Here is a 26,046-nt window from a genome sequence, read left to right as displayed (position 1 = left end):
GAGTTCGAGCCCCGCGTCGGGCTCTGTGCTGACAACTCAGAGCCTGGAGCCTGTTTCAGATTCTGTGTCTCCCTCTCTCTGACCCTCCCCCGTTCATACTTTGTCTCTGTCTCAAAAATAAATAAACGTTAAAAAAAATTTTTTTTAAATGTTTATTTAAGTGATCTCTGCACCCAGTGTGGGGCTTGAACTTACACCCCAGAGATCAAGAGTCCAGAGATGGAGAGTTGCAAGCTCTTTGAACTGAGCCAGCCAGGAGCCCCTAGCCCCTTCTGCTAAGATTCCCTTTTATCTGCTATCCTCCTCTGAGCCATAGGCTGACCCCTACCCCCTCCTTTAATCCTCCCAAGACTAGGAGAATTTCAGAGCATCAGAGCCGGGAGGGGCCCAGATCATTCTCTGAGGACCTTTTCCACCTTTGGAAAGTAAAGCCACTTGGCCCAATCTGACCAGTCTGACGTGCAGATCCCCCAGGCCCACCCTGCACCCCCACCCCACCCCATATTGATGCTGGTAGCCTGAGGACTTTCTAATCCTTACGTGAAGTCTAGAGAGGGGCTGACATTCATCAGAGGTCACAGTGAGTGGTGGTGGCTGGTCTGGGACTCAGGGGTCCTCCTGCCTACCCAGCTTCTTTCTTTGCCCTGACACTCCTGGAATACAATTTCTAGGCACCTGGTAAGCAGTCACAGTAGGGTGGTTTCTGGAAAGAACCTGGGAGGGAGCTGTTAAAAACCATGAGGGAGATTGAAAAGGGCTAATCCTGGATTAACTGGGAGGATGGACCCAGGGTATTGAGCTGGGTCAGAGGCAAGGGCCCCAACCAGGCACAGAAGTCATGGGGGGGGGGGGGGGAGGGGTGTCCAGGCTGGCCTATGTGTGCTTGGGGGAGGAGAGCTGGGATTGGGTTTCCTTTAGGTAGGCAAGAGTTAAATCCTCCGAGGCCTCCCAGGGCTCCAGCGACTGTGCCCATCCCTGCCCCCTTCTCCTTTCCTTGCCCCACTTTCACTGTCCCTCTAACCTCTGGACTTGCATACTTTTTCTTCTCCAGCCTGGGGCACGGCGCTGCACCCAAAGGAACCTGCCTCGTCCTCATGGCCTGCCTGAGCTCCTCACAGCTCCAGAAGGTAGGGGCCTGCAGGGTGGAGGTCCGAGAGGGTCAAGTAAGTGTTGGGGGCGCCTCTGGAACTATAGTAGACCCTGGGAACTCAATCCTACCCTCTGCCATTTTTCAGAAGAGGAAACTGAAACCCAGAGTGGTCAGTTTCCAACCAGGACCTTTAACTTCTGCGCACACAGCCGGGGGCGTCAGGGCCGCAGGACAGGGGTGTGGTGGGAATGTGTATGTGTGACCGAAACCAGAATAAAGAATAAAGATCAGCACTTGTTGGGTGATGAGCACTGGGTGTTTTATGTAAGCAGTGAATCATGGGAACCTACCCCTGAAACCAAGAGCACACTGCACACAAGGTATGTTAGCTAACTTGACAGTAAATTATATTAAAAAATAAAAATAAATTAAAAAAAAAAAAAAAAAAAAAGGAACAAAGATCAGCCAGGCCAGGCCTGGGCCCTGAGAGCCAAGGAGGAAGGGCCCAAGAGCCAAGGAAGCCTGGGGCAGAATGGCAGAGTCAGGGCCCACGTGGGGGGGTGGGGTCATCCCCCTCCCCCCCTCCACGGCATTTGCACAGTGTCAAACACAAAAGGCTAACCCTTGAGAATAAGAGTGACCCAGGCTTAAAAATCGTGACCCTTGTTTGTTCCTGATTACGAGAAAAATGCCGGAAGATACCAAAAAGCTCAAAGAAGAAAATGAAAAACCACCTGTAATTTCCTATGCGGAGACTTAGTATTTTGGTATACAGGCCTAGAATCTTTAAAAGTCCATTATAATAGCTACTGCTCTGTTTTATAAAGTGGGCGCTACTGGATGTGACGGTCTGACGGCCAAAGAGGGGAAAACACTCACCCAAGATCTCACAAGGGCTAAAATACTAATTTGTCTTCACTTTTTTTTTTTTTCCGTCTCCCAGTCTATCAGGAACATATGCCCATGTCAGTAAATATTTTTCTGCCACATGATTTTTGTCAGCTGTGTTGTGTTCCAGACAGATAAAACATACTTTGTTGAATGACCCTCCCTGTGCTGAGCATTTAGGTTGTTTCTGATTTACTGCTCTCATTACACAAGCCTCAGTGCATACCCCCATACAAACATCTTTGCTCCCCTATCTGCTAAGCCCCCATCTTCCTAGCTCAGGAAGTTCTAGACCAAGTGTATCTGCTGGGTCACAGGGACGCGCAGTTTGCTGTAGATGACCCAGTTCCCAAGGAGGAAATGTTCAGCTTGATACTGATGGGGGGGTGGGGGGGGGGTTAAGCGTCTGTCACGTAGAGCTGCCTAGAGACAAGAGGGCCCATGGGGAGTGGTCATAAATGTCCCCGTGTCCCACACGTGGAAGCCAGAACCAGAACCGGGCATCCTTGGGGGATGTGAGGGAGGGAATGGGGAAGTCAGTGACTGGGAACCAGACACTTCACAGTGGGCTCAAGGGGTGACTTGCAACATTAAAACTTTATAATGGTCTGCAAGCAAACACGGACACGTTCTCTCTCGTCTTAACCTTCTCAACAGCCACAGAACAAGAGGTCTGGAGGCAAATCTGAATAAGCTAGCTGTTTTAACTCCCCCCTGGCTGCCCACTGCATTCAGGACAAAGCCCACCTCCTTGCCTGCCCTGGCCCCCACCTCCCTCCTGTGTCCCTTCTGTCCCCACCCTCACTTTGCTCCATCAGGGGCTTCACACATCCTGCTCCCTCGGTCTGGAATGTTCATCCTTGTTTCTCCAGCTCCCATTACCTGCTGGTGCCCTTTAAATGCCACCTTCTCAGAGCTGCTGCCCTGCTCTGTCCCTCCCCCCTCCCCGATTTTGGTTTCCATGAGACACTTTCTGCCTTTAGCTCTTGAATCTGCCCTCTCCCTCCTTGCATGCAGCCGTTTGTGACAGCACATCCCCCTGCATGCTGGTTTGTCTGACATCAGCCTCCTTCGGTAGACTGTAAGCCCCAGGACAGCAGGCACTGTGGCTGGCTTGCTCATTACGGTACCTCCAGCTTTTAAAACCGTGTCTGGTACGTGGTAGATAGATGCTCAGTAAATTTCAGTCGAATGAATGAATGAGGTTGGTCCAAGCCCACTGGAGGAGGAAGGATAGGGACACCTCCCCTTCCTCCTTCCTTCATTCAAGCAACCAATACTGGTTGCTCCTCCCTGGATTTCAGACCCCATGGCTCCGGGGTGGGGTCGGGGGATGGGGAAACAGAGCCACAAACAGGGCACTGGGTCCTGCCTTCAGACAGCTTTGGGTTTGAGGGAGGGGGCCAAGCCAGTCCTCGTAAAGAGCGTTTGGGGGCACGTGGGTGGCTCAGTCGGCTAAGCGTCTGACTTCAGCTCAGGTCATGATCTCACCCTTCGCGGGTTCGAGCCCCGCATCGGGCTCTGTGCTGACAGCTCGGAGCCTGGAGCCTGCTTCGGATTCTGTGACTCCTTCTCTCTCTGCCCCTCCGCCTCTCACTCTGTCTCTCTTTCAAAACTAAACATTAAAAAAAAAAGAAAGAAAGAAAGAAAGGAAGAAAGAAAGAAAGAAAGAAAGAAAGAAATGAAAAGAAAGAGCATTTGAGGGCAGGGAGAAGCTTGAATTTCCTTCCTGCCTTCAGTTTCAGGAGGATGGCTTCCTGGTGCTGGACGGATTTTTGTCAGCGGATGAATGTGTAGCCATGCAACAGAGGATTGGCGAGCTAGTGGCCAACATGGATGTCCCTCTCCACTGCCGCACGATATTTTCCACCCAGGACGAGCAGCTGAAGGTCCTGGTAGGTGTCTGGGGCATCGGATCTGTGAGCACAGGATCTGGTCTTTGATGTGGGGCTCAGTCCTCAGCCAGCAGCAGTGTGGAAGGGAGGGCCCCAAGGCCCATGGGCTTGTTCTGATAACAAATCAGGCCCTGAGCCCTCCCTGTGCCAGGCTAAGTGCCTTCCGTACATATTTCCTTCGCTTCTCACTCTGGATTTATATTATTTGACAGGTGGGGAAAATGAGGGTTGGCTCACTTGCCCCAAACCATGTTGTTACTAATTCATGAGTGAGGATTTGAACACAGATCTGCCTGATACCACGTCCTTGCTGTTCACTGCTCTGCTGTACTTCCCCAGTAGTTCTCCTGCCACAAGGACCTCCTTTGGGGCCAGCAACCCAGAAGGAGCCAAGCGATTCTGATGGACCTATCTTGTGTAAGCCTTATCCCCCCAGTGAGACTAGAAACTCCGCTTCTTCACCCGCCGCCCCTTGTGACTAATTAGGACTCAATGCAGTTTGAGATGGGTAAGTTGAGACTCAGGGGTTCTCCCGCACAGTTTGCTTAACCCTTCGGGAGCCTGCCTGTGGTGTGGCCTTCAAGCCAAAGCTGTGGTCTGGGCCCATTAACGGGGCTCGTTCACGCTGAGGAGCTCCTGCCATCTGGTGGACATATGGGGAATTACAATGGCCGGGAGACTTGCCACCCAGGGAGTGGGGCTGGGGCACTTGAGAAGGGCAAAGGGTTACAGAATGATAATTTCCTCCAAATAGTAGGTTTCATTCGGCCACACCCCAGCCATGTAGATGGGGACAGCAGAGGTGGAGGTCCAGTGTCCAGAGACCGGTCACTCAAAAGACTCCAAGGAGTGAGGGGGCCGATCTTGTGCTCTCCAAGCTGCCTTCTGAGAATGTTCTAGAGACCAGGGGAGGGTTGGGGGGGATGGGAGAATAAAGTGTATGTATCTTGGTTTATAATGCTTGCAAAGAGCTCAGCACAGTTCCTGGGACTTGGTAAACCCTCAGTATTCACCGCTGATCTTGTCAAAGACTTTGAAATGGGCATTAAAAGGAAAAAGATCAATGAACGTCCCATCCAGTTTTCCAACTCTGTGAGTTGTACAGAACTGATAATAATGGGGGCGCCTGGCTGGCTCAGTTGGTAGCATGTGAGTTCAAGTCCCACGTTGGATGTAGAGATGACTTTAAAAAAGTAAAATAAATGAAATATTAAAAAAAAGCTGGCAATAACGTCCACAGAAATGGGTATGAACTGGGTCCAGAAGAATGGAATCATTGCCTTGCCAATCGATCCGTTTCACATCCATTTGCAAATTCATTTCAGTATTTGTTATTGCCTATCTGTATGTGCTTCTTAGAATTCTTTGAACATCTTACTGGTTCCCTTGTGAATTAACAAGTTAAGCAGAACCTTTGGCATGTTTAGCTTCATTACCTTTATTTTTTTCAGCTTATTCATTTATTTATTTAGAGAGAGTGTGGGGGAGGGCCAGAGAGAACGGGAGAGAGAGAATCCCAAGCTAATCCCAAGCTAATAGCACAGAGCCTGACGAAGGACTCGAACCCACAAACCATGAGATTATGACCTGAGCCAAAGTCAGATGCTTAACCGAGTCACCTAGGTGTCCCCATTATCTTTAATGTTATTATTATCAGTTATGCTTCCCTGACTTGTTTCCCTCACCCCTGATCCTGATACGGAACACTTAAGAATGTTGGGGGGGAAAACCCATATAGTGTTCGGTGGGAAGGGCTTGAAAGGGTCAGGCAAGTCACAGCAGAGCCCCACAGGCACGCGTGAGAGCAGATGTACCCAAGTGAGGGGAGCAGGGGCAGGTGGGGGAGGGCTGTGCCACGTGGAGAACCCAGGTAGGGTGGTGGGCGCCCTCAACTCCACTTGTGCCGCCACCTAGGAAGGTAGGGAGATCTATATGATGGTAGCCAAGGGTAGCTAAAACCATAAGGAAAAAAACCCATCACGCATCTTCCTGAAGCACCATTTTCTTCTGATGCTAAGAAATCTACAACATATTAACATTAACAAGGAGAGGCTGTTAAGAAAACAGAAAAAGATGAGCGATAGTTTATATTCATCAAGCAGTTAGCCACGCCCTTGCTGAGTGTTTTCCCCGGAGCAGCAGCATAACGTTAATAATAAAAGCAGGGGCGCCTGGGTGGCGCGGTCGGTGAAGCGTCCGACTTCAGCCGGGTCACGATCTCGCAGTCCGTGAGTTCGAGCCCCGCGTCAGGCTCTGGGCTGATAGCCTGGAGCCTGTTTCCAATTCTGTGTCTCCCTCTCTCTCTGCCCCTCCCCCGTTCATGCTCTGTCTCTCTCTGTCCCAAAAATAAATGTTGAAAAAAAATTTATAAAAAAAAAAAAATAATAAAAGCAGATACTCATGTGGCACTTTCCATATTCCAAGGACTGTTCTAGTGCTTTATGTATGCCAATTCATAATCTCTACACCCTATGGGATACTTTTAATAACATCAATATTTTATGAGGAAACTAAGCCCAGAGAGGTTCAGTAATGTGGTAGGGGGTCACACAGCACCTCAGTGGCAGAGCTGGGATTTGAACCCAAGTATTCTAGCTCTAGGGTCTGGGCTCTCCACTACTGTAAGATTCAGCCTGTAGAGGCTGAAGTCTCCAACAACCCAGGGGAGGTCAGTTCTATTATTTCCCTTTAGAGAAGAGGAAACTGAGGCATTGAAAGGTAAAAATAGGTGATCCAAGGCTACCTGGGACCCAAGGCTATTGGATTACAGTGTCTATGTTCGGAATCATAGCATATCGAGCATAGGAATCATGTGACTTAATTAAGAGGTTTCTGAGAAGTTTTATGCTTGTGGCTTCTGACAGTGCTTCGGGGCACCCGGGGTTCCTGGTCACCGTCTGTGCCTCAGTGGGCGAGTGTGAGAAGCACCAGCGGGGTGTGCAGCCCTGTGGGGTTAGGAAGCATGAGTGTCCCCTTCTCTCTGACCCCGTGATGCTCTCTCAGTCCCTCTGATGTCCCCTCTCCACAGGACAACAGAGACTATTTCTGGAACAGTGGCGACAAGATTCGATTCTTCTTTGAGAAAGGCGTTTTTGACGAGAAAGGTTCGGAGCTGGGGTCCCAGAGGTGTGAGAAGGGCGGCACTGGGGTATCTCCCCCCAGGGCTGGGTGGGCGCTGAGGCCAGCTGCCCAGGGGAGGGTGGACTCCAGCTTTTTTGTCTTTACCTGTTCCTTGTGCTACAGGAAATTTCCTGGTCCCTCCCGAGAAATCCATCAACAAAATTGGCCATGGTAAGCAGGCACGCCGGGAAAAGGAAACGGGGAAACTGAGGCCTGAAGAATGTAGGGGCCTAACCCAAAGCTCACAGGAAGTTAGTGGCCCAGCAAATGGCATTTGTGACTGCAGCTCCCCTCTGGACCTGCTCTTCTGGCCTTATGATGCTAATCACACGACATTGCCACCACAGCACTGGGAGGAGGGGCCCCCAGAGCCGCACATGCAGACCCTTCAACTCTCTGCTGCCTGGCCTGGGGATGATCCAGGCCCCGGGCATGGGGGGACTCCTGGATCCCACCACTTCCTGGAGCCTCCTCGAGGAGCACCTAACATGCTGACATGGCCCCTATTCTGAGACCCAAAAATGAAGCTATGAGGCCCTCTTTTTTTTTTTTTCCCGGGATCATACATTCTGATTTATTTTGCAGACCACTTATTTTTAAGCTTGAAGTTGTATCATGGGAGCTTTGTAAAAAAAAAAAAAAAAATTGTGGCAAAATACACATAATATAAAATTTACCATCATAACCATCTTCGTGTATACAATTCAGTGGCATTAAGTGTGCTCAGCTCTCACTCTTTGTAACAACAACAATAATAGCAGAGAGTGAGACGTCCAGGTATTCTGTGCCAGGCCCTGGCCTGGCGTTGCAAATGCATTTGCTCATCGAGCCTCGTGGTAGCCTGGGAGGCAGGGCTGGTCTTCTGGATCTGTGGCACAGAGGAGAAACTGAGGATTATAGGAGATAAATGGTCACTCCAAGTAGCTTAGGGTAAGTAGCAGCACTGAGATTGCTACCAAGTTCCAGGCCCCTTTGAGTCAGGTCTGGAGTGGGGTTCCCAGATGGCTGGAAGGTCAAGAATAAGGTCTTGGTTGGAGTGAGGTGCAGGCATCGTGGGCCCATCCCTTGGTTATAAACAAGCAGAAAGCTTAATGTGTGCAAACGGGTGAGAAGTCCAAGTGAGGCCTGCGTCTGGGGGCCTGGGACCAGGCACAGAGGGACGTGTGGGGGCTGGGGACTGGCTGGTCAGCCCACCTCTGTCCTACAGCTCTGCATGCCCATGACCCTGTCTTCAGGAGTGTCACACACTCTCCCAAAGTGCAGGTGAGCAGAGGTGAGGGTGAGGGTGAGGGGGGTGGGCAGGTGGGTGGCCCAGATGTGAGAGTAGGCTGGAAGTCTGACCTCTGCCCCCTTCCAGGCCTTAGCCAAAAGTCTGGGCCTCCAGATGCCCGTGGTGGTGCAGAGCATGTACATCTTCAAGGTGAGCTCCCTGTCCTCCCCAGACCTCAGTTGACCCTCTGTAATGTACGCAGAGTACTCACATCAGCCCCTCCTTACGAAGGGCCAAAAAGCTGCTTCCCTGAAGAATTACTAAGTTTTGAGGAGAACGTGCAAAATCCGTCTCCTCTGGGTAAGGCGCCTGGCACTTTGTCGGTGCTCAGTTAAAATCTGGTGGCAGGAGGCAAGGAGACCCCCAGGGTTCTCTTCTCCCTTCTCCTGCCATTGAAATGCTCTGCTCCCAACTTCAAGGCCCAGCTCAATGCCACCTCCTCCAAGAAGTCTTCCAGTGTTCCCCTGGGAAGAGAGGGACCCATCGTTGACCCTGGCTGGGCTGAGAGGCTTAACCTCAGGCCTGGGCCCCAGCCCCTCTTGCTGTCTTTCCCTTCGGCTTTGTTCTTGGTAGGCACGTGTGTGTTCAGACTCAGAGCACCATGCCAGGCAGTGTGGTTTTTCTCTTTGCGGCCCTCCTGGGCCTGGCACATGGTGGGTACTCCATAGCTGGGTGCTGGTGTGAAATCCTTGGAGGTAAACACCTGTGGCCGGGTCAGAGCATCCCCCAAAACTCAGAGTGGCCCCTGCTCCCCACCCCCACCCCCGCCCCCGGCTTCACTGGCCCTTTTTTTCTCTTGCAGCAACCTCATCTTGGTGGCGAAGGTAAGCGGGGAACAGGCTGTGGGGCCCAGCAAAGGCCACCGCGGGAGATCTGGGACATTAGTGGTTGGGAGGGATGGTGCTTGGGGAGATGTCCATGGGCAAGAGCCTGGGGCAGGAAGGAGAAGCTACCTTCGGTTCCTTTGTGGAATAGTTGGTTGGGAGGGTGTCCTGGGGCCCTTGGCACAGTGGTTCTCGAGCCTGGGTTCTTGAGCAATCCCTACCTGGTTAAAAATACAGATCCCAGGGCCCCAGGCCCTAAGACCGTTAGGCAGCAGGGCTGCAAAGACCTGTGAGCCTGTATTTTTTCTTTTAAGTTTATTTATTTATTTTGAGAGAGAGAGACAGAGAGAGAGAGAGCACGTGGGGGAGGGGTGGAGGGAGACTCCCAAGCAGGCTGTGCGTGGGCAGCATGGAACCTGACTCGGGGCTCTAACTCATGAACTGTGAGATCACGACCTGAGCTGAAGTTGGGTGCTTAACTGAGTGAGCCACCCAGGCGCCCCTCCTGGAGGACTGATTTAACAGAGAAATTGCCCATCTAATTTCAAAGCCCTCTGGATGCACAGATACCCTTTGTGGCCTCCCTTGTGGGCGATTATCTACTTCTGCTTGAATACCTCCAGTGACAGGGGGCTCATCCCCTCACAGCCAGCCCTTTCCTTCCTCATGTGAGCCCAAGTCAGCCTCCTTGTGACTACCGGCTCCTCCCCACCGTTCAGCCCGAGGGGCGAGCAGGCCCTCCCTGAGTTCAGCACCCGTACTTCCTTCAGTGGCCCTTCCCTCAAATGCTTTGGAGTGCCTGCCATTAGGACACCTTGCTCTGGACACTGGATTGTCCAAGTCCCTCTTCAAGTTTGGTGCTCAGCAAACACACAGTTCCCCAGGAAGGAAGGAAGGAAGGAAGGAAGGAAGGAAGGAAGGGAGACTAGCACCCACAGACTGAAGTCCTTTGTTCAGAAGCCCTCCATCCTGGCTGGGGCCCAGCATCATCCAGAGGGGGTTAAAATGTGGCTGGGGGCCAGTCACACCGCCTCTTCTCCTTTCGCGCCCAACTCCCCAGTCTTACACCAGCGGCTCATCTGGTGGCTGGAGATGCTTGTCCTGGTTAAGGACAGTGACCTTAGTTGCCTGGCTGGGATTAAACAATCACAGCCACTTTGTAGCCATTAGAGCGTCCGGCCCTGTACTAAGCACTTTTCACACGTTTTCTCGTGGGATCCTCCAGCGACTCTGTGAAGTAGGTTATTGTCGAGGCCGTTTCAAGGTTTAGAGATTGAAGTTTCAATCTAGGGCCGACGTCTCGTGCCCTCAGTCTCTATGCCAGGAAGTGCTGGGATTCCAACCGACCACAGGAAGGCTCGGGCTGCAGGGCTCTGAGAGCACCAGGGAGCGGGGAACAAGGCCAAGGTGAGGTGGGCCAGGTTCCTCACGCCCGGGGCGGGGGGGGGGGGTGCTGCTGCAGTCACTCCTCACCAGGACGCCACCTTCCTGTACACGGAGCCCCTGGGACGGCTGCTGGGCATATGGATAGCACTGGAGGATGCCACGCTGGAGAATGGCTGCCTCTGGTTCATCCCGGGCTCCCACACCAGTAAGGACACCGGTCTCGCCCTGCCCACCCGTATCCCACCCCCGATGGCAGAGAGACTTGGAGAAAAAGAGAGGCTAAAGGCTCCCCCTTGACCTGCAGGTGGGGTGTCGAGAAGGCTGATCCGGGCCCCTGCTGGCTCGATACCTGTCACCAGCTTCCTTGGGTCTGAGCCTGCCCGGGATAACAGCCTCTTTGTGCCCACACCAGTGCGGAGAGGTAGGTGGGATGCCGGCGGCAGGGTGGCAGGCTCTGGGGCCACGCCTGTGGGTCTGTGCTTGCTCTGACCACCCAGCTCACCTGAGGGCTGTGAAGCCACAGAATGGGAGGCCGGGCTGGACAGGTACTGGGAAGTCTCAAAGTTGCCTGATTAACAGCAAGGCCTCGCAGGGTGCCGGGCTGGCTCAGTTGGAAAAGTGTGCTACTCTTTATTTTTTTTTTAAACGTTTATTCATTTTTGAGAGACAGAGAGAGACAGAGCGCGAGCAGGGGAGGGGCAGAGAGAGAGGGAGACACAGAATCCGAAGCAGGCTCCAGGCTCCGAGCTGTCAGCACACAGCCTGATGCGGGGCTCAAACTCACTGACCACGAGATCATGCCCTGAGCTGAAGTCGGGACGCCTAACCGACTGAGCCACCCAGGTGCCCCAAGAGCATGCTACTTTTGATCTTGGGGTCATGAGTTCGAGCCCTATGTGGGTGCAGAGACGACCTAGCGAAAGAAAACTTCAAAACGGAACGAACCAAAACAGCATGGCCTCCCAGATCAGGCTAGCATCCAGACCCTGCAACTTCTGGGCTGTCTCTTGGGGCAAATGACTGAACCTCTCTGAGCCTCAGTTTCCCCAAATGTAAAGCGGGGAAGTCCGTGAGATGGATGACGTATAGATGATGTGGGACACAGTAGATGCTGACCAGATGCCGCTGTTCCTGTTAGAATAGGGAAAGGAGACGTCCAGCCCGGCATCTGCTCGCAAGGTCCCAGCTGACGGGCACAGTACAGATGCTTCTGCCTGGTCTTGCAAACACCACAGAAGGGGACACCCCTGCCAAGGCTTGCCGAGGGCACCAGGTCACAGCAGAAGGGACTTGATCCCAGGGGAGCCTCTGACCCTGGGGCAGGCTGCAGGGCCCCGAGTTTTCAGGGACGGGAATGGGGATGAACGGGCCACAGAGTCACTGGAGGGAGGAGCGCCCTTTGTCCCCTCTCCTGACCTGCTGCTGCATTCCCGCCAGGGGCCCTCATCCTAATCCACGGAGAGGTGGTGCATAAGAGCGAGCAGAACCTCTCGGACCGCTCACGCCATGCCTACACTTTCCACCTCATGGAGGCCTTGGGCACCGTCTGGAGCCCGGAGAACTGGTAGGTGGCAGGGTGTGTGTGTGCCCTGGACAGGCTCCTGAAGAGGTCCTGGAGGCCGGGAGCAGTGACTCTGGCACCTCAAGGTTCTCTCTGTCTCCGCAGGCTCCAGCCAACAGCTGAGCTCCCCTTCCCCCCCCTGTATACCTAAACATCCTCTCGGGGCCGGGCCCGGTCTGTCCGGGCGAAGCTGCAGCCGGGCAAGCACCAGCACCTCGCTCCTCTGCCCAGCTGCGAAGGGGAAGTCGAGTCTCTCCTCCGGTGCTTTCTCCCTGCCAGGGTCTATGCCCCTCGGCCCTGCAGACAGGCAGGCGAGAGGTGGCAGGCGGGCAGCAGGAGCCTGCACCGCATGGCTTTCCGGAGACCTCTGTCTCCTCTTCCTCTCCCCTGCCCCAACCCAACCTCCCCCTGGAGGCAGCCTGTTACTACGAAAGGGTTCTGGCTGCTTCTCTGCCAGCTTCCCACTGTTCTCTCCTCTCAGAGGGAATTCTGATTATTACGGTGCAGGACGTTCAATAAAAGCGACTTCTGAATACAGCTTCTCGACCCTTCTTTCCCAAACAGCCTCGCTTTCAAGATGAGGGCCCTGCTGAAAATCATCCCAGGTACCCCAAGCCCCGCCCGGTGAGAGGTCTGCATGATTTCAACAACCGTAACATTTAGTGGGCGTTCATGCGCCAGGAGCTGCACGCGCTTTATCTGTGTCCCCACGGCTCCCAGTTAGGTGCTCTTCCCGTCGGCACTTAGAGACGAAGAAGCTGACACCAGGGGTGGGAAGTTTAACTGACCTGCGGTCGTGCCGCTGTCCGGTGGTTCAGCGAGGTCAGCCTGATCCAGAGCCCGTGCTTCTGACCTCTGTGCTCCCCCGGACTCCTTGCTGGGGGAGGGGAGAAGACCAGGGCTAGGACTACAGCCCCAGATTCTGGTCCTGGCTCTGTGACCAACTTGTTTTCCGGTCTCAGGCCAGGCCCTTCTTCTCTCTGGGTCCCATGTGCCACTTGTGCAGTCAACGGAGCCAGGTGAGGCCTCCACGGTCCCTCTCGCTGGGAACGCTTGGCGGGCACGTAGACTTTCCGCAGGAGCAACTGTCAAACCCAGACCCGGCCCCGCCGGGGTCTGGGCCAGAGGCTGCAAACTGGGGCCACTGGCTGATTCTACACTGCAGATGTGTTTCTGTCTGGGCCTCAGTGTTGTGGGGTTTTTTTTTTGTTTTTTGTTTTTAAACAACTTTTTTAAAATTGGGAGGTTTCACCTAACAGCGCACGTTTCTAAGCTTCCTTGAACGAGGTCAGTAACGTTGGGCTTATGGTAGAGCATGGAGATGCCCAGGCAGAGCCGCCTCCTTGGAGGTGCCTGTGGTCCTCACTTCCCACGTCCTCCACTGCGTCACCTGCCTGGCCTTGGCAGCCGTACGAATTTGTGACCTTACTTTTCAGCCCCCCGCTCTGAATTCATGGGCAAACCGAGGCCCGGGGAGGGGGGACAGAGCCCTTCCCCAAGGCCACCCAGGGAGTCAGTGAGGCAAAGCTCTTCCCTGGCGTTTTGCTGCCTCTTTTAGCCAGCAGAAGGGAGCCCGAGAGAACGGAAGGGTTTGTGAAGTCTCCTTTGAGCCCCAAAGGAATGTCCTAACACTTTCCTCTGAGGGACAGGGCTTGGCAGGGATCCCCAGCCCTCAGCACAAGTTTGCTACAGCTGTGCTTCTTGGTGGGCCAAAGTTCGCGTGTCTTCCAGCCAGGCCCCTCCCTGTTGGGCTGGGTGAGAAGGGAGAACCTTGTCCAGCCTTGAGCAACTCGTTATGCTATCTTCCCACTGATGGGAACTGTTCACCCACGCGGCAAATGTCCACTGGGTTCCCCCTACAATGCCAGGCTCTGGTGGCACTCGGGGATGTGGTGGGGAGCCTGGACTCTGCCTCACAGACAGTAAGCATCCGGTGTGGGCCCCACAGCAGAGCCCCAAGTAGAACTCTGGGTAAACCTTGCCAGTCCCCGGTCTCTCGTTTCTTACCAAGAGAAGAAACACAGGTTTGGACATGACTGGAGTGTGGGAGGGTCTCAGGAGGGCCCCTCTGATAAGGACCATGGGCCGTCCAACCTGTCCTTCGTCAGCAACGCTCAGCCAGGCAGCAGAGGCTGTGAGGCAAGGGTGGAGCAGGCTGAAACAGGAAGTCAGCCCCGGCCCGATACTCTTCCTCCAGCCCTTCCAGGCCTGCTACAAGACGATCTCACCTCTCGCCTTCAGCGCTTCCTAGGCCCAAGTGAAGAAAGCACATGTGCTTGGCTATTTCCTCTTGGCTTCTCCTCCAAATGTAGGCAGGGGAATAAGGTCACTCTGGTCTCCAAGTACAGCCCATAAAACCTCTTGGCTTGCCTGCCGTTTTGCTGGGACGAGGGCTGGCCTTGGGTAATAATGACACTTTCCCTTACTATTTGTTCATTATGGACGGGCTGTGGGCTGGATCCTTCACACATCTCACCTCACAGCACCCCGTGAGGTGCAGGCTCTTCCTATTGCCATCTTGCAGACAGGAGCACTGAGGCCCAGAGTGGGTAAAATAGTGTAGCCAAGGACTCTGACCAGATTAGTTTGGCTCCAGAACCTGAAGTGGTAACTTTTACACTCTATCGCGTCCAGCATCCAGGATCACAAGGTGAGGTAGGGTGGGCGGGGGGGGGGGGGGGGGGGGGGGGGTGGCGGCTAGAATACACACAAGTTCTTTGTGTTGTTGTGCTATCCTTTAAACCTTGTTTTCTGGGGCACCTGGGTGGCTCAGTCGGTTAAGCGTCCGACTTTGACTCAGGTCATGATCTCACTGTTGGTGGGTTCGAGCCCCGTGTCGAGCTCTGTGCTGACAGCTCGGAGCCTGGAACCTGCTTCAGATTGTGTCTCCCTCTCTCTCTCTGCCCCTCCCCTGCTTGTGCTGTCTTTTTCTCTCTCAAAAATAAACATTAAACAAAAAAGTCATTTTCTTAAAAAAAAAAAGTCTTTCTTTTTAAATATCAGCAAAACTAAAACCAGGAGAGCTTTGACTTTTATTTTGAATCTGAATGAACTGAAAAATCCAATGTGCTTCTCACCCCTTGGCTCTTCATGCCCAAGTGGCTGGCTGCTGTGGGGACCCCTCATCCTCCCCATGTCCCTGTTTCCTCCATCACTGCTGCACAGCAGCTAGGCCATCAGCAGTATCAGCAAGTAGAGAGGCAACAGGAGATTGTCTATCTGCGTCGTGTATGCTTCTAGGAGGGACACGATGCTGATAGAGCCCAAAATCCAAGCATAGCTGTAGTTTAGGTCCACTCCGCTGTCAAAGATTAAGATCAGAGCTACAGAAATGATCTGCGCAAATATAGAGGTCACGGTCCCCTCAAAAGTCTTTTTGGTTCCAGGCCAGTGGATTTCCCCCATGGTGCTGCCGAAGATAGAGGCCACAGTGTCGCCCACACCCACAGCCAAGACCCCTGCGTAGGGAACCAGGGCCCTTGCTCCCCCCAAGCTACCCTTCTGTGTGCAGGGTCTGGGGACCAGCCAAATGGGAAGAGACATGCCCAGGAGCAGGTAGATATGTGTCAGGATGAGTGGTCCACTGTCGCGTTCATCCAGGAAAAGGGACAGGAGGCTCCTCAGGGTGTGGCCCAGGGGCTTGATGCGGAAATAGCGCACATACTCCAGGAAGATGAAGACTGCCAGACAGATAGTGGCAGCTACGTAGAGCAGTGTCCGGTCAAAGAGGATACCTGGGATGTAGGTGGCCACCACGATGAAGTGGAAATACTTCCGGGCAATGGTGGGGGCCTGGTGCTTCTTGGACTCAGAGGACGACCGCTTGGCATTCTGGTAAAGTACCACCAGGCAGGCTAAGGTGGCCAGCAGAGACCAGTAGACTAGGAGGTAGATGCGGGTCTCTGTTTGGAAGAGGAATTGAAGAAGCCAGAGCAAGGGGTTCTTGCGGATGAGCCGGTGCAGCCAGGGCAGGACCACACCAAGGCCCAGCACACAGGTCATGAGGTGGAAGAAGACGGAGGAAGCCCAGGTACCTGAGTCCATGAAGACAAAGAGAGTGCTGAAGAAGATGCCCATAAGCACCATGCCTACCACCACCACCAGCAGGAAGAAATCCACTGGGTCACCCTGGCTTTCCACCACAGTCAGAGAGCGTTTGATGAGCTGGTTGAGCATGAAGCTGATGCCACCCAATACCAGCAGTGCCTCCCCAGGGGTAAAGCAGCGGGGCAGCAGGTACAGAAGGATCATGTTGAGGTACACGAAGATCAGCAGGACCTCCAAGACCTCTATCACCTCGCCCACACTCAGTGAGTGCTTCATGATGTAAATGATGACACCTCCAGCCAAGCCCGAGATGACACAAGTGTTGGTGGGCACTGGGCGGGTGATGCCCAGTGCCAATACTGAAGAGAAGAGGGCCACTGCCATGCCAGTGGCTGCCACCACAATTCCAAAGCGCTCAAAGTACGTGTTCCCCACAGACTGGCATCGCTCCTTCATGACCAGTCCGAGTAAAGGCATAACCATCGATGCCGGCAGCAGGCCGCTGTTTGCAGACATTCGGAACTGGAAGACAGCGCTTCCCTGCTGTAGCAGCCGATCCCACTTGTACTGGACGTAGAAGGCCTGCACCGCGAGGGCCACGGCACACCACGAGTATCGGTCCCACACCGCTGCGTGGATGCTGAGCACCACTGCGAACACTACTGCTGCCTCTGCCAGCACCGACCCGCTCAGCGGAGCGCCGGTCCCCGAGGCCGGGGGAGCGTACTCTCGGGTCATGTCTCTAGACCTGGGGCCCCGGGGAAACCGGGGTGACTAGCGACGTCTTGGCTTCTGGGTCCTTCAAGCCCTGCCAGGCCGACAGCGACAGCTTCACACAGCCAGCACCTTCTCTCTCCGTTCTCCAGCGGCGAGGAGGGAAGCTCCACTGGGGGCAGGCCACTCTCTGAGGCTTGATAATTGGCGCCCAGGCACCCTCCAGTGCCTCCCACTTAGGGCACAGACGCTGCCACTTGGCCGCTTTCTCTACAGCCTCGGGGGCCCTCGCCGCAGGTTCCTCACCTCTCTGGGCGTCGCCATCTTGACCCCGCCCTCCGTCACGTGACGAAGAGCACCGCCCACAGCCCGGCCGGAGGCGAACGGTCACGTGGGCAAGGCGTCTGGGGGCGGGGCTGGGGCGCGCGCGCGCGCGAAGATGGCGGCGGCCGCCGGCGGGCCGTGTGTGAGGTGCGGAGCGGGCCGAGTCGGCGGGGGTGGCTGTGAGGCGCGGGGTCTGAGTCGAGCGGCAGCCGGGCGGGACTTGCGGGCGAGCTGTGGCCGCGGTAGCGGGGCGAAGCCCGGCTAGGTGGACGGGCGCCGAGACCGGGAGGCGGTTACGTCCAGACGGTCCTCGCGCGCGGGGATCTGAGGCGACTTCTCCGAGACGGGGCCGGTGCCTCACCCCCTTCCCTCAGCGCCGGCCTCGCGTCTCCTCACCCAGTCGCTTTCCCTTCCTCCTCTCTCCCCACGGGCGCGTTCCTCGGCTCCCCGCCCCTCCCCCCCCCCGCCCGCCCCGCGCTTCCTCGTCTGGCGTGACGCTCCCTCGAGGCGCGACGGGGCGCTTCGCGGTCGCCCGGGGGAGTCCCCACCCACCCCCGTGCCCGCCGCAGCCTCCCCCGGTGCCCGCCGCAGCCTCGGGTGCCCCGCTCCGGCGACGCTCCCGGGTTCCTCCATGTGCTCGTTAGGAGGTCTGTTCCGGGGGTCGCCGAGCCACCTCCCTGCGGTCTCTGCCCTCTTTCTCCGCGCAGCCTTTCATCCATCCATCCATTCATTTTCTGGTGCCTTGACTCCGCCAGCCGACGGGCCCAAACCCTTGAAGAGGTCCCGGGCACTGTCCTGGACTTTGGGGACGCGAAGATGAAATGTTAGAAAGGAGGAGACCGTGCTTACTTTGGAAGAGCGCTTGCTTAGTGGCGCCAGACCCGGGCCCAGCGCTTGCGAAGCGTCATCTCCTTGGATTCGAGGCCGGGAGGCAGCTTCTCCCTTACAGACGACTCGCGGATCCGAGGACTTTCGCCGAGGGGTAAAGGGAGGATTCACACCGAAGGCGGCCCCACTCCGAAGCCTGAACCAGATCGCCACACGTCCAGCTTCCATGTTCCCGCTCGAAGCGTCTTCCGGCCGGCCCTGCCATCCCCCGGCCTAAAATTCAGCATCCCTGTCACTTATTGTGCCCGCACGCTGTCCCCACTTTTTTTTGGGGGGGGGGCGGGGTTCGGTACTGCTGTATCCTCGACACCCAGACGAGCATGTACTCGACACTCAGTAAATACTACAAACGTTGCCCATCTTCTCGGATATCACTTCCTTCCCCTCTCAGCTCTTAGTGAAGAGTTTCTTCTTCTTCGGAGCTTTCTTTTTTTGTACATATGTATTATTATTACAGTTACTATGTCTTCATTATCGTACGTACATTTATTATTATGCATGTAGGTGTAATTATTAGTAGCTTATTCATTTTGAGAGAGGGGGTGCAAATGAGTGAGGGGCAGAGAGAGAGAAGCTGGGCTCACCCGAAGCGGGGCTCGAGCTCTCCAACTGTGTGAGGTCACCACCTGCGCCGAAGTCCGATGCTTCACCAGCCGAGCCGCCCAGGAGCCCCTTTGGAGCTCTTCCGTGCCTCCTTCTGAACTTTGCCTTTTCCTCCTTAGCTCTTTGCTCTGGCAGCATTGGGGTCGCGGCGCCTGCCTTCTCTTTTCTTTATTTCACAGTCGTCGTGGAGGTTGGGTAGAGTTTAGCTCCTGCCAGGTAAGGCCCCCTCCTCAGTGAACGCGAACAAGGCAAGGAAAGGGTTTGGTCTCTGCGAGGTGCTTCGGTCGTCCTGGGGAACCTACCAGACTCAGACCTGAAGATGGAAGGAATGACGCTCAGGTTTCTAAGCGGTGCTTCGCCCAGGGCGTGTGTTAAAGTAATCTTTCCCTTTTCTGCTGGAAATCACGTTACAACAGTTGGAATTCTACTGAGCAGCAGCCTTCTGCCTGAAATGCCTGGAGGTCTGGACTAAGAGAAAACTTAAATTCTCTTCCCGGTGCCTGCTGATTTGTAAGTGACCTCAGTCTGCTTTACCCTTTAGGCCTGTTTCTCCAAATGTGAGTCCTTTCCAGAGCAGTATTGAGGTGGCTCTGAAGCCTGTAGGAGAATCTTTGTGTATGTTGATGGGAGCTGGCACTAGCCAGAAATAGAGTAATACGCCCCCATCACTGAATGTTTTGGGAAGGTCACTCAGGGTTTGGCAGACAGCTTGAATATTGGCATTTTAAGGTATCTCTTGTGTTCATCGGTTAGTGTGTTCGTAAAAGTCTGAGCGGTGTGCGTGTGCTAAGAAAACACAGCAGCTGTGGTTCGAAAAGCTTGTCCTGGGAAGCTTACATTTCTGTTCACATGACAGGTGTGTACCTCATCTGTGGAGTCCGGGCATCCAGGGACAGTGGCCACTTTTATTTATTATCGCTGTGGAATATCACTGTGTTTCTCAAAAGAACTATGTCAGAGTAGGTTGGTTGTGTCTCAGTTTTCCACCAAAAGGACTCAGTCGTAGAGGCTCTTCTTCCTAACCTCCTAGTAGCTTTCACCCAGAGGTTTCCAACCACATGGATCCCTCTAGGGAAGATAATTTCCAGTTTCCATGGACTCCAGCTCTTTGAGGAATGGAGTTCTATGTTGTCTGCGAGAACATTGGGCCGAAAGTCAATGAACTTTTTTATTTTTATTTATTTACTTTTTTTATTTTAGAGATGGAGAGAGTGCGAGCAGGGGAGAAGGGCAGAGGGAGAAGTAGAGAATCTTAAGCAGGCCCTACACTTAGCATGGAGCCTGACATGGGGCTTGATCCCACAACCCTGGAATCATGACCTGAGCCAAAATAAAGAGTCTGATGCTCAACTGACTGAGCCACCCAGGCGCCCCTCAGTACATTTTTAAAACTTTAACTTTGAGGCAAGGTATTTAGTTTCTGTGCTTTGGTTTCTCCTCCAAGTACTTAGCTCAGACTTATTTATTGTGAAAATAAGTGAGAGACACTACAGTACATATTTTCTTTCTTTTTATTATTATTCTCAAGTTAGTTAACATACAGTGTACTCTTGGCTTCAGGAATTTTTTTTTTTTTTACATTTATTTATTTTTGAGAGAGAAAGAGAGAGAGAGATAGAGCATGCACGGGGGAGGGACAGAGAAAGAGAGAGGGAGACACAGAATCCGAAGCAGGCTCCAGGCTCTGAGCTGTCAGCATAGAGCCCGATGCGGGGCTTGAACTCACGAACTGAGATCGTGACCTGAGCCGAAGTGGGATGCTTAACCGACTCAGCCACCCAGATGCCCCAGGAATATTTTGTTTCTTGAAAACATATATAGAAGATGTCTCCCTGAGGCTTTGGATTAGATGTCACGGTTCTGGCCATGGCTGTTGTGTCTTGAGAATTACCTCCTAAACCGTAAGGTTCCAATTTGAGGTGAAGTCTTGCATTGATTCCTGAATAAATTCCCAGTGATCTCTCTCTTCCCTGTTTTCTGTCTTACTTCTGTGGTTATATTCCTTTGTAGTGTCTAATTGTTAGGATCATGCTTTTTGTTACTTTCTACTCTCTCGCTGATTGTATAATGTGTGCTTAACGTCCTTTGTCATTCCCAACGCTAAACTTAATAAGGATCATGAGGGTCTTAGATTCATTTGTATCTTCATTATTCGTAGGCTGGAAAATGTGTAGGAATCAAGGAACCAGAGACACTTGTTTCCACAAGGATTTCCTTCCTGATAAACTACCGTTTTCTCCTTTATTCTCCTTTCTCTTGGCATGTCTACATATAATTTTGGTTTTCTAATTTTTCTGTTCCACTTAGACTGTAGGCATTGCAGGTTGAGAAGGGACTCGTCATTCTTTCTTTGATACTAATTCATGAGCATGTTGTGGGTTTTTTTTTTCACCTAAGGATTTATTATTTTATTTTTTAAAATACTTTATTTATTTTTGAGAGAGAGTGAGCCCGCGTGCACAAGCAGGGGGAAGGGCAGAGAGAGAGGAGGACAGGATCAGAAGCCAGCTCCACGCTGACAGCAGGGGGTCCAGTGTTGGGCTTGAACTCATGAACCTGAGCCAAAGTCTGACACTCAGCTGACTGAGCCACCCAGGCGCCCCTATTTATTATTTTTTTTTTTTTTCTTTCCTATTTATTATTTTATTTTATTTTATTTATTTTTTTTTTCAACGTTTATTTATTTTTGGGACAGAGAGAGACAGAGCATGAACGGGGGAGGGGCAGAGAGAGAGGGAGACACAGAATCGGAAACAGGCTCCAGGCTCTGAGCCATCAGCCCAGAGCCCGACACGGGGCTCGAACTCACGGACCGCGAGATCGTGACCTGGCTGAAGTCGGACGCTTAACCGACTGCGCCACCCAGGCCCCCCTCCTATTTATTATTTTAAATAGGCTCCAAGCCTGCCCATCCTGCCCATCGTGGTACTTGAACTCATGACCCTGAGACTAAGATTTACATGCTCTACCATCTGAGCCAGCCAGGCACCCCATCAGCATGGTTGTTTTTTTCCCCCCCAGCATGTATTTTTTGAGCCTCTCCTCTGTACCAGCGACCGTGTTAAGGGTATGTGTTGCCATCGTAGAAAAGAAAGCTTCTCCTCAGCCTTTGCTTGTTGTAGGATGAATCTTGAGTGCAACTTGAAGCAGTGAATGTAATGTAATGATTAAACTCTGGAATTATGCAAACCTGGGTTCAAGCCATAGCTCCAAGCCCTGGATCTATTATATGTTAGCTTTGTGACACTAGACAAATTATTTAAGTATTCTTAGGCCTTAATTTCCTGAAGAAATAATGGGGATAATAACAGTATCAGCTTCATTAAGTGAGTTGTCAGTAAGTTGTCAATGAGACAGGGTGTTAAATGCTTAATACAGTGTCTGTATACTATAAATGCTTAGTGTTGGCTATTCTTTTTATCAAAAACTATCAGTAGACATTATTATTTTTGACATCTTATTATTATTTTTTTTAATGTTTCTATTTTTGAGAGAGAGTGTGAGCAGGGGAGGGACAGAGAGAGGGAGACAGAGGATCCAAAGTGGGCTGTATGCTGACAGCAGCTAGCCCAGTGCGGGGCTTAACTCACCAACCGTGAGATCATGACCTGAGCCGAAGTCCGATGCTCAACAGACTGAGTCACCCAGGCACCCCTATTTTTGACGTAACAAAAGGAACGTGACGTGGTTTTGCCAATTAAAAAATTTTTTTTTGCCAATAAAATTTTAATTTCTAAAGGAACACTTTTTTTTTTTTTTTGAGTAGCAAGTGTAAAAGTTACTGCTTTAGTCTAGGACAGTGCTCTCTAATCTTGTTTAGTTAACAGACTCTTCCTCTCCTCCCTTCTCTCTGCCAAAAAAAGGCTAATACTATATATCAAACATAAAAGGCAGATAGGGTCTGTACTGACCGGTCTTTTACCTGCTCCTCTGAAATAAATTGATACCCTAGAGCAGTGGTGATTTAGGAATTCATTTGTGTGGTCATTTTAAAATGTAGATTTCCCATGCCTGTCCTTTGAGAAACAGTAGCTCTAAGTTGTGACCAGGATTCTGTGGTACTGCTGTGTTGTTCCCAGGTGATTTTGTTGTATGTGATCTGAGTATCAAGTACGAGTTGAGAAATACTCTTACGGGACATTTTATTTAAAAAAAAAAAAGGTGGGGCTGCTGGATAGCTCTGTTGTTTAAGCTTCTGACTCTTGATTTCTGCTCAGGTTATGATCCCACAGTCATGAGGTCATGAGGGCTCTTAGCTGGGAGTGGAACTTGTTTAAGATTTTCTGTCTGTCTGTCTGTCTCTCTCACTCTCAGGAAAAAAAAAAAGGGGGTGCCTGACTGGCTCAGTTGTTATAACATGTGACTCTCGATCTCCAGGTCGTGAATTTGAGCCCCAAGTTGGGTGTAGAGGTTACTTAAAAATAAAATATTTTTTTTTCTTTTCTTTCTTTCTTTTTTTTTTTTTTTTTAAAGCAAAAACTACAGATTTTGGTGTAACCAAAACCCACAGCTTGACTTTGACAAAACAAGGAATTCTAGGCCCTGGCAGCAGGGCTTCATAGTGTGGGCACTACATAGTGTGGGCAGTGGTCTTTGGAGTTTCTTCTGGGAATCACTGCTACCTCTGTAGCTAGGGACTTAAGTTCTGAAAGCAAATGTGGATAAATGAAAGCTCAGTGATGCCCAGGCTTTTTGAAATTGGAAGATGAATGATCAAGAGTGATTTGATTTATTAACTCAGGCATACAAATGCCTTCAATTAATGATAAGTTTCTTTCCGTTAATTTTGATGTATTGTCAGCCCTGTTGTTAGCTATGTGTGATATAGTAGGTATCTAATCCATTCTGTGTAAATCAGAAGGTATCCTATGTAAAGTTCAAGTGTATGCTGTTTTTGATTTTTGAGAGAGAAGGGGGGAGGGGCAGAGGAAAAGAGAGAATCTTTTTTTTTTTTTTTTTTTTTTTTTGAGAGAGAGAGAGAGATAGCACCTGTGTGTGGGGGAGGAGCAGCGAGAGAAGGAGAGAGAGAGAATCCCAAGCACCATCAGTGCGGAGCCCAACAAACACATGAATCTCAAGATGATGACCTGAGCCGAAACCAAGAGTTGGTTACTTAACTGACTGGGCACCCAGGTGCCCCTACTCAGACCTTTAATTTTTTTTTTTTTAGCGTTTATTTATTTTTGAGAGAGAGACAGAGTGTGAGTGGGGGAAGAACAGAGAGAGAGGGAGATACAGAATCCAAAGCAGGTTCCAGGCTTTGAGCTGTCAGCACAGAGCCCGATGCAGGGCTTGAACTCACGAACCGCGAGATCATGACCTGAGCTGAAGTCGGATGCTTACCGACTGAGCCAGCCAGGCGCCTCAGACCTTCAATTTTTTTATTTCTTTTTGAAAGTTTATTTATTTTGACAGAGAGAGAGAGGGAGAGAGAATGAATCCCAAGCCGGCTCCGCACTGCCAATACAGAGCCAGATGCGGGACTGGAACCCATGAACTGTGAGATCGTGACCTGATCCAAAGCCAGTTTTTGAATAGTGAATGCTGTAATGCTCTTGTCATCAGATAAATGATTACTGATTCGACAGTGCAGCTCTGGGAGTTGGTGTCTATTAATTCAGCAGAACTGAAGTTTTCTTACAAGCATTAACCCTTAGAAAGGAGATTTATAATTTTAGGTTTTAAACCTCTTTGATGGGAAAATACTGAAAGACAATTTTTTTTAAAGATTTTATTTTTAAGTAATCTACACCCAACATAGGACTTGAACTCACCACCCTGAGATCAAGAGTGCACACTCCACTGACTGAGCCAGCCAGACATACCCTGAGAGACAATTTTTTTTAAATTTTATTTATTTATTAATTTATTTTAGAGAGAGAATGAACAGGGAGAGGGAGAGAGAATCTTAAGCAGGCTCCACCCTTATTGTCGACTGTGATGCGGGGCTTGATCCCATGACCCTGGAATCATGACCTGAGCCAAAATCAGAGTTGAAGGCTCAACTGTTTAAGCCACCCAGGCACCCCTTATGTATGTATGTATGTATTTATTCATTCATTCATTCATTTGTATTGTTTAACGTTTATTATTTTAGAGAGAGTGAGATTGAATAGGGGAAGAGCAGAGAGAGAGCAAGAAAGAGAATCCCAAGCAGGCCCCGCACTGCCAGCCTGGAGCCTGACACGGAGTTTGAACTCATGAACTCATGAACCATAAGGTCATAACCTGAGCTGATATCAAGAGTCAGACGCTTGGGGCACCTGGGTGGCTCAGTCAGTTGACCAGCCGTCCTTGGCTCAGGTCATGATCTCGCGGTTCTTGAGTTTGAGCCCCAAGTTAGGCTCTGTGCTGGCAGCTTGGAACCTGGAGCCTGCTTCGGATTCTGCGTCTTCCTCTCTCTCTGCCCCTCCTCCGCTTGTGCTCTGTCTCTCTCTCAAAAATAAACATTTAAAAAAAAGAGTTGGAAGCTTAACCGACTGAGCCACCCAGGTGCCCCTTATTTACTTTTAAGAGAGAGAGAGAGGGGTGCCTGGGTGGCGCAGTCGGTTAAGCGTCCGACTTCAGCCAGGTCACGATCTCGCGGTCCGTGAGTTCGAGCCCCGCGTCAGGCTCTGGGTTGATGGCTCAGAGCCTGGAGCCTGTTTCCGATTCTGTGTCTCCCTCTCTCTCTGCCCCTCCCCCGTTCATGCTCTGTCTCTCTCTGTCCCAAAAATAAATAAACATTGAAAAAAAAAATTAAAAAAAAAAAAAAAAAAAAAAGAGAGAGAGAGAGAGTGCGAGCAAGGGAGAGGCAGAGAAAAGAGGGAGAGAGAGAGAGGGAGAATCCCAAGCAGGCTCTGCACTGTCAGCATGGAGTCTAATGTGAAACTCCATCCTATGAACCATGAAATCATGACCTGAACTGAAATCAAAAGTCAGGTGCTTAACTGACTGAGCCACCCAGGTGCCCCTCCTTAAATAAAATCTTTAAAAAAAAAAAAAAAAAAAGAGGAAACAGCAAAACTAAAAGGCAACTGACAGAATGGGAGAAGATATTTGCAAACAACATATCAGATAGAGGGTTAGTATCCAAAATCTATAAAGAACTTACCAAACTCAACACCCAAAAAACAAATAATCCAGTGAAGAAATGGACAAAAGACATGAATAGACACTTCTCCAAAGAAGACATCCAGGTGGCCAACCGACACATGAAAAAATGCTCAACATCACTCATCATCAGGGAAATAGAAATCAAAACAAAACCACAATGAGATACCACCTGACATCTGTCAGAATGGCTAACATTAACAACTCAGGCAACAACAGATGTTGGCGAGGATGCGGAGAAAGAGGCTCTCTTTTGCCCTGCTGGTGGGAATGCAAACTGGGGCAGCCACTCTGGAAAACAGTATGGAGGTTCTTCAAAAAAATTAAAAATAGAACTACCCTGT

At 51.5% G+C, this 26,046-nt stretch overlaps 3 protein-coding genes across 5 annotated transcripts in view; 2 read left to right on the top strand and 1 right to left on the bottom strand.

Moving 5' to 3' along the window:
- Positions 1–954: 954 nt before the first annotated feature.
- On the top strand, positions 955–12,251 carry PHYHD1 (phytanoyl-CoA dioxygenase domain containing 1). The gene is made up of 11 exons (XM_047829643.1): positions 955–1,127; positions 3,718–3,873; positions 6,902–6,977; positions 7,117–7,164; positions 8,201–8,256; positions 8,351–8,413; positions 9,066–9,087; positions 10,550–10,678; positions 10,778–10,894; positions 11,911–12,037; positions 12,140–12,251. The coding sequence occupies exons 1-11, from the start codon at positions 1,095–1,097 to the stop codon at positions 12,183–12,185; spliced, it is 873 nt and encodes a 290-aa protein (XP_047685599.1). The 5' UTR covers positions 955–1,094; the 3' UTR covers positions 12,186–12,251.
- DOLK (dolichol kinase) lies at positions 12,250–17,134 on the bottom strand. 3 transcript variants are annotated; one of them, XR_007146250.1, is made up of 3 exons: positions 15,240–17,134; positions 12,823–13,207; positions 12,250–12,331 (listed from the first exon to the last, which is right to left on the bottom strand). XR_007146250.1 is itself a non-coding variant. In XM_047829639.1 (2 exons), exons 1-2 carry the CDS (start codon positions 16,817–16,819, stop codon positions 13,189–13,191), a joined length of 1,599 nt encoding a protein of 532 aa, XP_047685595.1. In that variant the 5' UTR covers positions 16,820–17,134; the 3' UTR covers positions 12,474–13,188. The 3 variants fall into 3 exon arrangements, 2 of the variants coding, with proteins under 2 accessions (XP_047685595.1, XP_047685594.1); XM_047829639.1 differs by lacking the exon at positions 12,250–12,331 and having other exon boundaries at positions 12,474–13,207; XM_047829638.1 differs by lacking the exons at positions 12,250–12,331; positions 12,823–13,207 and having other exon boundaries at positions 15,049–17,134.
- Positions 17,135–17,182: 48 nt separating this feature from the next.
- Positions 17,183–26,046, top strand: part of NUP188 (nucleoporin 188) — a 55,235-nt gene continuing 46,371 nt past the window's right edge. The window contains exon 1 of the mRNA XM_047829631.1: positions 17,183–17,266. Within this exon, the coding sequence (XP_047685587.1) occupies positions 17,235–17,266 (32 nt within the window). The 5' untranslated portion in view covers positions 17,183–17,234. The remainder of the gene's footprint in view (positions 17,267–26,046) is intronic.

This window comes from Prionailurus viverrinus, chromosome D4 (assembly GCF_022837055.1).
Source record: "Prionailurus viverrinus isolate Anna chromosome D4, UM_Priviv_1.0, whole genome shotgun sequence".
In the NCBI taxonomy this organism is placed as follows: domain Eukaryota; kingdom Metazoa; phylum Chordata; class Mammalia; order Carnivora; family Felidae; genus Prionailurus; species Prionailurus viverrinus.
The sequence above is the reverse complement of the archived record's forward strand: the minus strand, read 5'-3'. Positions and strand labels throughout refer to the sequence as shown.

Bases quoted from the DNA above. Each gene is read 5' to 3' on its own strand.
- DOLK (XM_047829638.1), bottom strand. From the start codon at position 16,819: ATGACCCGAGAGTACGCTCCCCCGGCCTCGGGGACCGGCGCTCCGCTG.
- PHYHD1 (XM_047829643.1), top strand. From the start codon at position 1,095: ATGGCCTGCCTGAGCTCCTCACAGCTCCAGAAG. The intron at 3,874-6,901 runs GTAGGTGTCTGG...CCCTCTCCACAG, and splicing joins ACGAGCAGCTGAAGGTCCTG to GACAACAGAGACTATTTCTG. The intron at 6,978-7,116 runs GTTCGGAGCTGG...CTTGTGCTACAG, and splicing joins AGGCGTTTTTGACGAGAAAG to GAAATTTCCTGGTCCCTCCC.